Consider the following 12,745-nt stretch of genomic DNA (forward strand, 5'->3'; position numbering starts at 1 on the left):
TATATAGCATTTCTTTCTGCTTTGGGTGACACATTAGATCTGATGTTGATATTTTTGTTGTGAGTACCACAAATTTTTTGGTTTTATGGAATTTGTATAAAAAATTCTCATAATTTTCTTGAAAGAAACATATTACATTGGACAGAAGTTTCCTCTCACCAGGATCAAAGAGCTCAGGGTTGTTCCATTCCTTTTCATCATGATGCAAGGACCACAGGTTAATGATTACTCGTGTTCCTTTTCTCACTGTGAAATTCCCAATACTACAAAGAGGTCAGAAAAGAGTTTTCATAGAAAAAATCTTGTCAAATTTAATGTTTGTAGGTTTGAAATTCTTGTCAATGGCAAAGATGGTTATCTTTAAGAAGAAATCACAAGCATAAAAAGCTCTGAATGAATATCATGTTTAGTGTACCTGGTGTCACTAAGGGCCACATGGGGTATGAGTAGGGGAGCCACAGGACGGATCCGTAACACCTCCCTAATGGTGGCCTCCAGGTAGGGCAGACTACCTCTGTCTCTAAGCTGAGGGGAGCGGGCCATCCCGACCTTACTGTCCAGCTCATCCTGGATACGTCTCTGCACCTAAAATTATTAAAAAAAAAGAAAAGAAAATGTTGAACATCAATGACTAATTGAAATAATAATAAATTGTGATAGGATTCCACAAGGGAGCACACTTGATCACTCAGACTGGAAGCTGCTGCCTGATTTATAGGATGTAAGCAGAAGCATTCTGATAAACGGTAAATATGGGGTGAATACAATAGGTTAGCATTTTGTTGATCTTAAGGTCACAACAGAAAAAGGGACAGCGGAAGTATCGTAGATGGTATGTGAGGCCTCTAAACCAAACACGGTGCGAGAAATTGATTATATAAAACATCGAAAACATAAAAAGTAAGCTTACAGATGCCCCTTCATATTGCTTCAATATGTAGGTGACGTAATGTTAACTTCTGAGAATGTGCGCAACCGATATACCAAACAAATGCAGTATATGCAAAGCAGCCATGATAAACACGTGCATGCGTAGTTAACAACAAATGCATTTCAGTAACACTGTGTTTCATTCGAGTCAGAGTTGCATATAGGAGGCTATACAGGACCCCCAGCTTAAAGCATCTAAATTCTGTTTGTAAAGTAAAAAAAGACAGACTCACACACACATGCAAAGAGATGACCAAATATATTCTAGACTAGACAGAATACATCAGCAAACAGGTGTAAGCACTACTACTAATATTTTTATTAACCTAACAAATAATATGTGAGGGTGAAAAGAATTTTCTGATTAAAAATATTTTACACCCAAGGGTAACCTCACCCACCCCTTGTATAAACCGCTGTGGCTTCAACCTTACTTCTGGGTGATGGATGAGGTAGGTGATAGCCCATTTGAGCACAGTAGTGGTGGTTTCAACACCGGCTCCAAAGATGTCTCCCACTGTCATGAGGAGGTGGTCATCACTGAAACCCACAGACTCAGCACTAATCTCTGTGGTGTTGTTGTTTTCAGCACTGCGCTTGGCTCTTAGCAGGGCATCCATCAAGTCTCTCTGTACATGGTCACTGTAGTCAGCCTGGGAGGTAGGACTTTGTCAATGTACAGGACACATAGAATCATAATAAACTGTATACTATGTTTCATGAGGTTCATATTTAGCATAGATCTATGCTGAAGCAAACAGAACTTGAGTGTAACTTAACTTTATCTTTGTGCCATAACAATGACAAACTCAGGCAACCACATTACTGTAAGAGGGAAGTATAGAAATTAGTATGCTAACACAGACTGATTGGGTTCCTTACGTAATGGCCAATATTGTGTTTATTATATTTTGTGATGAGGCCATATTTTGTTATGGCCTCATAACACTATAAGGCCACAATTAATATAAGGAAAAAGAAACTGAAAAGTGAAATCTTTTACTGTTCACCTAAATTGTGAATTGGCTAAAACGAGGAAGCTTGCATAACCAATTAATTTGAATAAAATGAAAGTGTACTAATTCTGCACATCCTTAGAAGTACAAATCAGTATACCCCTCTGAACTATACTTTTACCTCATTACTGGCAGCACTGACAATTATTGGAGACTGTACCTTGTGTTCTTCATACTTTTTCTGTAGAAGTTTGTCTCTGTTTGCAACACACTGCCTTAGAAGATGCAGGTCTGCATTGGGAAAAATCTGTGACATAGAGACAGGTGTCACTGATTTTTTTATAATCTCATGTACAAAGAGACAATTTCATATAATAATAATGATAATAATGAAAATAATGATAATACTTTATTAATCACGCAGAGGGATTTGCAGCATAACAATCAATAATAGCTATCAGTCATTAAGTTGATGACCATTCTCAGTCACCCAGGTCATGGTAATCATAAGAGTTTGAATAAGGGCAACTGGACTTACTGGATTTACTTTAATCCAGTTGCCTTATTCAAGCTCATAAGTAACTGTAAAAAAGTAATTGTGTAAAGTAATTGCTGTTGACAGGAATGATCTGTAATTTGTTGCAGCAGAGCCAAAGAAGCCTTTTACTTAACACACTTTGCTGTTTGATCACTATGAAGGTGAGAAGTGTGCTCCATTATATGTTTAATAACTTGTGCAGCTTTCCTCTTTGTATAAGCATCAGTTCTTGGGGCTCCAGGGTAGTCCCACCACAGAACCAGCTTACTTTATTTGTTTATTAAGCTTCCCCGAGTCAGTGGTGCTGATACTGCTGCTCAACAGATGGCTCCAAAGTAGACTGTACTCTCCACCAGAGATCTATATGCAGCATCTTCCTGCAAACATTGAATAACCTAAGCTTTCTTACAACATGCTCTATCCCTTCTTTTAGACAACTTTGATGTAGCATTTCCATATCTGCTGTCCATGTAAACATCCACCTCAAAGAAAAGAAGAGGAAGAAGAATAGGAAAGAAAAGTCTATCTATAAACACTACACTTTAATTCTCACTGTCCTCCATATAGTTTAATCGGATGATCATGTAAAATATCCTATTCTGCATTAAAGGCATTAAAATAATTTTAAACATCAAAATAATGACAACTAAATTTAAATTGTATTCCTGTCTGCAGTGAAATAGGATGTACTACTTTTTTTTTACTAATTCATAAACAGTGATTTGGAAAAGCTTGTGCTTCCAAATCACGAGCTACTAGTACCATATCTGGACATTGTCAGATATATCCTGCGGCTTGACGTCAGGGAGTAAGAATCAATAAGAAAACAACTTTTAAACCTTATTAAACCATCCAGTGAAGAAAACTACTATTTATACAGACTAAGTATAGAAAGGAAAGGAAAGAAATCTGACTTGGATCCCAGTTCTGAATGTGATCACAAGGGATTTGGAAGAAGTTATCTAAAAAAAACAAAAAACACTTTGTAATTCCCAGAGGGATTTGCAGCATGACGATCAATAATAGATAGCTGTCATTAGTCATTAGTAGGGCTGGGCGAGTTAACTCGTTATTATCGTGTTAACTCATTGATTATTTAACACAGATAAATATTTTATCGCGCATTAGCGCAGGTTTTATTATTTATTTTATTATTGTAGAAGTCTGTTGCTCACAGCTTTTATTTTGTAAAAGTCTGTTGCTGTTTTCTGTGGAACCAGAAAAGAAAGTAATTGACGGATCCACCAGACATGGAGAAGGGTATGGAACTTTTACTTGGCCATTTTCATTTTAAAGTTCTTCCAGATGGTGGAGTCGACAGAACCAAAGTCATCTGTAAACACTGCCAAGTTGAATTGTCTTATCATAGAGTAGTAGTTCCAGTCTAAAATATCACTTAAAGGCAAAACACACAATTGATACCAGCAAGTAATTCAACGAAACAGACAGTGGAGCGAGGCTTCTACATAAAAACTACATAGAAATGCTGATGTTAAAAGTGTGTTTACACAACAAATGTTATGGCACTTTCATTCATATTGCAGTACATTTAAAATATAACTAAATGCTAAAAGCTATACACTACTTTTGAATTCATTTTTGGATTTTGCGTAGAAATGCGTTTAATCGTGATTAATCAGGGAAATCATGTGATTAATTAGATTAAAAAATTTTAATCGTTGCCCAGTCCTCGTCATTAGTAATTGTAAATAGCCATTGTGTAAAGTTATTGCCGTGGGCAAGAATGACCTCCTCTATTGTTCTTTGATGCAGCAGAGCAACAGGCTATAAAACAAGTGGGTAATTACTGTAAAATTCTGTAAAATATATGGGTATACTTCATATACCCATGTATATCCTGCACTTACACCACTGCCCATCTCCCATCTCAAATGTTTATGGGTTTATTGTTCATGTTGAAAGTGTATTGTTTCTTTTTTGAGTATCTAACCTGTATCCAGGGAAAAATGTCTACGAGGCTGTCTTTAGCCACTGTGTCCACGATCCCCTGACTGTAGCGCAACATGGTTTCAAACTCTGGATCGCCTCGGCAATAGGAGGAGTTGAAGCAGAGTGAGCAGATTACGTTTGTGACTGCCCGAGTCAGCTCAGGTGACAGATCCAGTGCCAGTCCCACAGCTGCTGCCTCTGACAGGATGGAACATAAAGATTGGGCTTCTGCATGGACTGAGCAAGACACATCTCCAGTTAGTGATATGTTTATAGCTTAGTCTAAAAATGAAACATTTACTTAATTTGTCTGTGTGTATCAAAGTCTGATACATCTTATTCCTGTGAACCATAGAGCTGAGTGAGATGTCAACAAGTCAAAAGGTTTGGGCTTTGTTATGGGCTACGACTACATGTATTTAATCAATCTCACAGAACATTATTGGATCTTGGGGGGTTCACTTATGCTCCATATATAAGCATAAGTGCTATCCTTGTGCCTGTTTTACTTTTTTTTTCATGTATATTTTTTCTATTTTAAATACATTTTTTTATTTCAGCAAAATAAATGCAAAATGTACTCACTGATCCTCTCTATGGAGGCAGAACCCTCTCCAAACATGCACAAAGCTCCATGCACTATTTTCCTGTGGAACCTCCAGGTAGCACTGTAGTCTCCAAATGCAATGTCTTTCCCACCTCTAGTTAGAACATCTGTAGTTACCTTTTTCACACAAGACATGAATGGAAAACAAAATTAACAAAACAGAAATAACCCCTGTGGAACCAAAAAAGAAGCAGAAGACCTATTAAGACATATACACACAGTTCTGGGTCTCCCTGCAAATGTTTTTCCCCTCTTCAGCAGGACTTCTTTGGCATGCATGTGCTGGTTGACAATGATGACTCTGTGGGAACCCATCATCAGAGAGTATGTCTGTCCATATTTTTTCTGTAGTTCTTTGAAAAGCACATGAGGAGGGTGTGGGCTTCGCAGACTTAGCAGACTGCCAATCAAAGGTAGTGCTGGGAGGCAGGGTGGCTCCCGGGAGCCCTTTGTAGACTTAAGTTTCAACTGCCATGCAAACAAAGTCAGGCCTATGACTGTAAACAGAAATAGACACAAAAAACAATCCATAGCTGTGTTAAAAGGGCACTACCAGCACACTCTGGTTCGGCAGTGTCCATGCATCCCAATGAAAAGTTGTGAGGAAAGGTGCAAAGCTTAACCAGGGCCAGGTTTTTATGCATCAACTTCAAGGCCAAAGCCTTGACTCTGATTATTTAAGACAGTGCTAAATCAAACAAGATAAGACACACTTGTCTCTCTAAATCATTGAGGGAAAAAACAGAGGAAATATAAACTTCGTCTTTTTTCAAGGTCTGTTTAATAAGAAAATTTTTGTATGTTATATTCCCAATATAAGATCTAATTAGACCATTAAACATATATTAAACTTTTATCAAAATGGCAAATTATGTAAAACACTAGCTAGATTCATGATCGCTCTGAGCCATAAACCAAACTCTGTCAGTTTAAAATGTACCGGTCATACAGTAAATGCAAATTAAATGTAAATATAAACCAATAATAGTATTTTCATTTACACTGTTTTGGTTACTTTGTTCATTAAAGGCGTGTACTGAACGCATTTCGGTGAAATTTGACCCTTTCCACACACCGTTACTCGCCACAAAAAAAAAAAAAAAAAAAAATATGGCTTCAACTGATTCTCTTCCGCGGTTTGGCCAGTCTGTTAAAGGTTTGTTATCCGACAAAGTGGGTTCCTGCAGCGGCGATGTAATCGCGCTCACCCGCCAAGTACTGAAGGGGTCCCGCAGTCAAGAGGTAAAGCAATATGAGTAATTTTACCTTATTTCTAGCTGCAGATCGTGTCTTGCTCACAGTACTAGCCCATGTAGCAACCGGAAACATCACAAGAATAGATGAAGATTTTCCAAAATTAAAGCATTTATTTTTAGGACAACATATTTTTTAATGACATCGTCGTAAGGGATTTAGTTTTGAAAATTAGACATGTGGTTATATTTTCGTGAAATTGACATTGATGAAGAAAACCAGCTGTATTAATTTCTTGTTTTATTCGGGCAATAAACCTTAGCAGTGAAAAGGTGAAAGTAAGTAATCAGACGCCTTTAAGTGCAGACACCAGTGAATGGAGGTGGGTCTTTAGTGAGTAATTTACCATTGTGAAAATACCGAATCAACATAAATTTACTGCTACATTTATTTACTGCTACATTTAGACTTTAAGCCAAATATAAAAAACATGAAAAGTGTTCGAAATAGTCTTTTTAAAACCAGAGGATTTCTTGAGAAGCTTTAAACTGACCGCGAAAACCTTTATTTTTCATTATGTAATGAAGCTACAATATTTAAAAAAAAAAAAAAAAAAAAAAATTTCTTGAGTTTAAACGTATGTGTTTTATTGTAAATAATTAACTTTGCTTAAGTGTTTGTCATTTTCTCATAACACAAGGATTGTTTTTCAAAATATTGATAATTTACTTATCACACTTTTTCAAGCTTTTAGTTACAGTTATTGCGTCATACAATGGAAACAAGACGTAAGAAGACTAAGCTAATTGATTTAGGTCACAAAGAAGATTTTGCCTTTTTTGTATCTTTTGAATTTTGATTGAGTTGATTGTTCCGTCCGCATTCCATTTAGTCTGAAGTGATAGAATGATGTTAAAGCACAATATTTTTCTCTTATATGTTGTGAATTATACGTTTAAAGTAAAAGTATAACCAGATTCACCAGATGACAGAAAGCTAATTTTAAATTATCTTAATACTGTAATTTAAAGCCTATTAAGACAAATTTGCCCAGTTCGTCTTCTAACTTTACTTTGAACTCCTGTGATATTCCAACCAATTTTAAATGTCACAATAGTTATGTGTCATACATGTTCTGTTGAACTCAAGCATAACTGGTTAGAAGGTGTTGGCCGTAGATCAAGTTCACTGTTACCTCCTATGTGTAAAGCCAAATTTACACTACCAAGCCAAAAAAGATCACTGCACCCTATTATCATGTTGGACCAGTTTGGATTATTGCGCACAGTCAACATGATATTATTTTGATAAGCTTATGGAGTGTCACAACAATCATTTCTGTGTAGGGTTCCATGAAGTTTTTGTCAAGCCCTTGCATTGATGATGGGACAGTAAGACTGCTGCATAAAATCACCTCTTGTTTACCTCAAATATTCTCAATGGTGTTAAGATCTGGACTGTGTGGTGGCCAATCTGTGTGATATGAGAGATGTGAATCCCTGAACCACTCTTACAAATTGAACTTGATGAATCCTTGGATTGTAATCACCGTTGGGAAAACCTTAAAGTATATCAAGGTATTAAGCTTACCAAAATTTGTGGCATATAAAGTTTCTGAACCTAGACATAACCAACTAAAGCAATCCCAGATTATACTCCCATGGGCTTGTACAGTAAGCACAAGGCGCATCTCATTTATGGGTACGGCATGTCATCAACTCCTTTTCTTACCCCAATGACTTGTCACTGTGACACAAGGTAAATCTAGACTAATTGATGACATTTTTCAATTGCTCCAAAATCCAATCTTCTGCTCCCTTACAAATTGAAGCTTATTTTTTATTCACCTCACTGATAAGTGGTTTTCTCAAGGCTACATAGCTTTTAGTCCTAATACTTGAATTCTCTGCATTGTGCATACTTTTGCTTTTACTACTCTTGAGTTTTTTTCAATTTGATTTTACCAAACGTTTAAATGATATCCAATCATGATCATCCAATTTTTTTCCCTATCACCTTTCTTCTTCGAAGATGATTGTTCAGCACAGTTCTTCAAAGTTTTAATAACATGTTGTGCAGCTCTTTATCCAAATTTAGCAGTATATACAATCTCCTTAATTTTGCTTGCTTGATGCATGCCAATAATATGATACTAATGAAAAAGAGTTACATCTTTTCTGTGACCACAGGATGTGTTTATGTGTCTTACCACATGGTTGTTTAAGGAATGAGAAGCTACTCAGTGTCATTTAGAGTTTAAAAAAAAAACTTGTTGCCAACTGAAACATTTATCACAGCAGTACTTTTGCTGAGTTGAATCCAGGTGGTGACATTTATTATGGGCCAATCAGTGTATTTACTAATGGAGATACACTGATTCCATTTTGTGTTTTAGTTTGAAAATTCTACTATGTTTCCCTGGACTGAGGTATTTGTATAAATAAAATCCAAGTTTAAAGAAATTACGGTTTACCTCCAAGTCTGTTATACATCTAATTGTGTGTGTAAAACAAGATTGAATGATTATGATCATGCAACATCCCAGAAGTATCTTTTGCTCAGGTGATGTATCAAGTTTGTTAAATTTCTATCCTCAACTACAGAAAACTGCTGGTCTTGCGCAAGGAATTTAATGATCTTCTTTATAATGCCATTACCTTTTATATCATACCACTGCTATGCTGACGATACCCAGCTCCATCTGTATTTCACACCTGATAACCACGCGGTCTCAGGACGAATCTCAGACTGTCTCTCTGATATATCGACATGGTGTATTCAAGTGTATTCATCACCTCCAACTAAACTTCTCAGAAACTGAACTGCTTATCTTACCAGCCAAACCAATCATGCACCACAGCATCTGCATCCAAACTGAATACCTATATCTTGCTCCGCCAAAGGTAGCTAAAAACTTGGGTGTCATGATTTATGACCAACTGACCTTAAAGAAATCACGTTTTTCATGTTTCATGTTGCTTCACATTGTTAAACATAAGAAAGATCAGGCCGTACCTAACCCAACATGCCACCCAGCTCCTGGTGCAGTATATGGTCATCTACTGACCTACAACGCCCTCCTAACTGGTCTCCCAGCCTGTGGTGTAAAACCTCTGCAGATAGTCCAGAACGCAGCAGTGCGTCTGATCTTCAATCAGCCTTAAAGAGCACACATCACTGGGTACCCTTTGAGCTCCACTGGCTACCCTCATCAAATTCAAGTCACTTATGCTCGCCTACAAAGTGCTTAATGGAACAGCTCCCATCTACTTGAATGCTCTTGCAAAGGCTTATGTCACGACTGAGTCACTCCGGTTGTCAAAGGCTTGTCGTCTAGCAGTGCCTACACCACGCACAAGACAATCCAGACTCTTTTCATATGTTCATGTGCCGAGCGCAATGAGAACAGGGACCCTATCTATCTTCAAGAAACTCTTGAAGACCCAGCTTCTTAGAGAGCATCTATCCAAGCAGTTACCCTGTACTTTCCTAACCCCTTTACTGCAATTCTATTTCTCTACTTACCTCTATGCCTGCACTCTATATCTACACTGTCATCCCTGTCACCTCTGACAGAGCCTGACTCGTGGTTTTCCTTCTATGTAGCTGATTGTTAGCTTTACCGTTAGCTGTCATGTTATATCCTCATTTGTAAGTTGCTTTGGATAAAAGCGTCTGCCAAATGCATAAACATATTGTTGATATCAGTAAAAAAGAAAAAAGAAAAGGCTGTAGACTGGTAATGGGGAAACAGCATATGAAAACTGTTAACACTGTTAACTTGACTTCGAGTTCTGGTCAAGATGTACACCTGCGCAAGAAGGTCACCAGTGAAGAAGGGAGCAGTGATAGGCTACATATGTCAGACAATAAGGAACAGCAATAGACTATGTAGATTTAAATGGGGGAAAAAGTTTATATTGCAGCATGTGCTTTATGTTTTTCAGTAATGCCATACATTGCTGATTTCTCTGAAATCATGATTATCAGTTGCTCTTCAATTTATTTAGTCCACATGGTCATGTTGTATTAAAAAGTGTTGCTTGTTTTGAGGAAATGGAAATGAGAAGAGTATAGTGACATGTTAAGTTAGCTGTTTGCCTGTTTGCCAAAGCTGACTTTGATTTTACACGTTTAATCACCTGGAAAAGATGTTGACAGAGTTAAACAGTGGCAACAGTGTGCATACACTGAAAATAAGAGAAAGACATTCAAAGGTATACCAGATGTGCCCCATGGCCTAATGTTTGCTTGGTGTATGAGGCCCATTACAGATATGACAAATTGTGAGCTTTGGGTCATCCTTACTTACAATGAAGACACTTCTCTTTAACAACTAAACAGGTGTGTGTGCATGTTCCTGTAACTAATCACATATCTTTTTCCTCAACCTGTTAGAGAAAATAAAAAAGAATAAATACATTAAAAAAAATACTGTCATGGCCAGTAATGCTGAAAATCAACTGACCACAGTTGGCTGGATCCGTGATGCCTAAAATAAGGATGCCATGACATTTTATAATGAAATGATTAGCTTCACTGTGACATCACTTATCTCAGTTAAGTGATGTCACAGTGAAGCTGCACGGGACACAACTGACCTGCAGAGGGGGTATCTGTGTCCACATTTCCATGAGTCCACATAATATTGGATACTAAATTTGTTGACTAGTCATGGCCATCTTGAGACTATGGTGATTATGATCTATGTTGTTGAAGTGATGTGTGTGAAGCATCTATGTTTTAGAATTGATTTCTTCGTTGAGCAATATCCATATTTGCAGCTTTGTCTACAATCTTGGGTGCAGCATTGTTTTCTATCAGAATCATCTTTCCTAGTCATTTTATTTCAATAATTTATTACTTTTTTGCCCACCTTGTCTAAACTAAATATATAATGAGAGTCTGAACATTAATTGGGTCTGGACTGTGGTGTAGTTGTTAGCACTGTTTCCTCACAGTAAGAAGATTCCTGTTTCGAACCTCTGTTGGAGCTTTTTGCATGTGCTACCCATACCAGTGTGGAATCTCTCTTGGTTCCCGACTCCTCCCACTGCCCAAAAACATGCATGTTTGGTTGATTGGTAATTCTGAACTGACCCTAGGAGTGAGCGTGAGTGTGCATGGTTGTGTGGCCCTGTGATGGACTGGCGACCTGTTCAAGGTATACCTTGCCTCTTGCCTCGTGACAGCTGGGATAGGTTCCCATTACCTTGGAACTGGATAAAGCGGGTACCAGATGATACCTATAGTTTATATGTTTTATCATTACTATAATATTCCACAAGCAATTAATCCAGAAAATCATTTACAGGTTAATGATTAATAACTGCAGTCCAAAACACTTGTTACTATCTTCTCTTCCAGCTCCTTGGTCAAGCAGCAAGGAATATGGTCATTCAAGAGGATGCCATTCTGCACTCTGAGGATGTAAGTGTTTAAATGAAGAAGTCGGTACCCTCCAGTTTTTTAACATGGAAAGGGTCATCTCAAAAAAACAAAAACAAATGAAAATAAAAGAGAAAGTAATAAAAGTTTTTAATTTTTACGGGAAACTGACAAGGTTTAACTAGGATTACATTTAATAATAATAATAATTTTCAGGTCACTGTGTGTTACAACTCAGAGAGGTAATTAGGATTTATGTTCCTGTTTGTATAATCCACAATATTAAATGTCCTTATAATATGTCTTTCAGAGTTTGAGAAAAATGTCCATTATCACCACACATTTACAATACCAGTGAGTATAAATCTGCTGTTTGAGTGCGTTTCCATGAAAGTCATTCACTTTGGTTCAAACTATGGAAGTCAGAATTATAGTAAGTGTATCTCCTTTTCTCTCTTACAGGCAGGAGGCTATCCAGAAGAAGTAAGTCTAACACTATTTAGGCTTGAGGGGAAATAGCTGACCTTGCTATTTCAGCAAGTAAGCCATAACACAAACTTATGACATGCACTTTTTCTCCTGTTTCTTATTTCTCCAGTGTGGAGCACTCTAAAAACCTGCAGGACCAACTGACACATCTTCTGAAGTGACAGTAAAGTGACGGAGTTTATGATTACAGATGCCAAACAACAAGGGGTTCCTGTGTTAATACTTTCAGGATTCAAGGCTTCAGTGTTTGATATCTTACATACCTTTGGAGGGTCTGCCCTCAGGTTATTCGTTGAATTGAAGTGCTACTCTAATACAAACATAGTGCTAGTGTTTAAGAATTTTTGTACAAAGCAAGGGCCATGGAACACTTTTTTTGTGTTGTGAAAAATGTTTTGATCAGTTGTATTAAAACACTTAAATAAAATTTCTGTGAATCATATCAAACAGCACATTTTAATGACTGGTGAAATGGTGTGAGATGAAACATCCACCCATGCTTTTTCTATACCCGCTTAATCCAATTCAAGGTCACAGGGGCCAGGATCCTATCCCAGCTGCCACTGGACAAGAGTACACCCTGGATAGGTCACCAATGAATGTGAGATGAAACACCTTTACCAAAACCTTATTACATTGAGATTCCACCACTGCCTATTTTTGAAGCACGAGATAAGCATCAGGGAAGCACTC

At 37.3% G+C, this 12,745-nt stretch overlaps 2 protein-coding genes across 2 annotated transcripts; one reads left to right on the forward strand and one right to left on the reverse strand.

Moving 5' to 3' along the window:
* Window positions 1-33: 33 nt before the first annotated feature.
* On the reverse strand, window positions 34-5,512 carry cyp17a1 (cytochrome P450, family 17, subfamily A, polypeptide 1). The gene is made up of 8 exons (XM_075473054.1): window positions 5,201-5,512; window positions 4,960-5,098; window positions 4,376-4,611; window positions 2,107-2,193; window positions 1,365-1,583; window positions 416-585; window positions 137-263; window positions 34-39 (listed from the first exon to the last, which is right to left on the reverse strand). Exons 1-8 carry the CDS (start codon window positions 5,510-5,512, stop codon window positions 34-36), a joined length of 1,296 nt encoding a protein of 431 aa, XP_075329169.1.
* A 545-nt stretch (window positions 5,513-6,057) lies between these two features.
* On the forward strand, window positions 6,058-12,499 carry borcs7 (BLOC-1 related complex subunit 7). Its single transcript, XM_075481730.1, has 5 exons — window positions 6,058-6,223; window positions 11,543-11,605; window positions 11,874-11,917; window positions 12,026-12,046; window positions 12,162-12,499. Exons 1-5 carry the CDS (start codon window positions 6,092-6,094, stop codon window positions 12,211-12,213), a joined length of 312 nt encoding a protein of 103 aa, XP_075337845.1. The 5' UTR covers window positions 6,058-6,091; the 3' UTR covers window positions 12,214-12,499.
* The last annotated feature ends 246 nt before the right edge of the window (window positions 12,500-12,745 follow it).

Source organism: Odontesthes bonariensis, chromosome 2 (assembly GCF_027942865.1).
Source record: "Odontesthes bonariensis isolate fOdoBon6 chromosome 2, fOdoBon6.hap1, whole genome shotgun sequence".
In the NCBI taxonomy this organism is placed as follows: Eukaryota; Metazoa; Chordata; class Actinopteri; order Atheriniformes; family Atherinopsidae; genus Odontesthes; species Odontesthes bonariensis.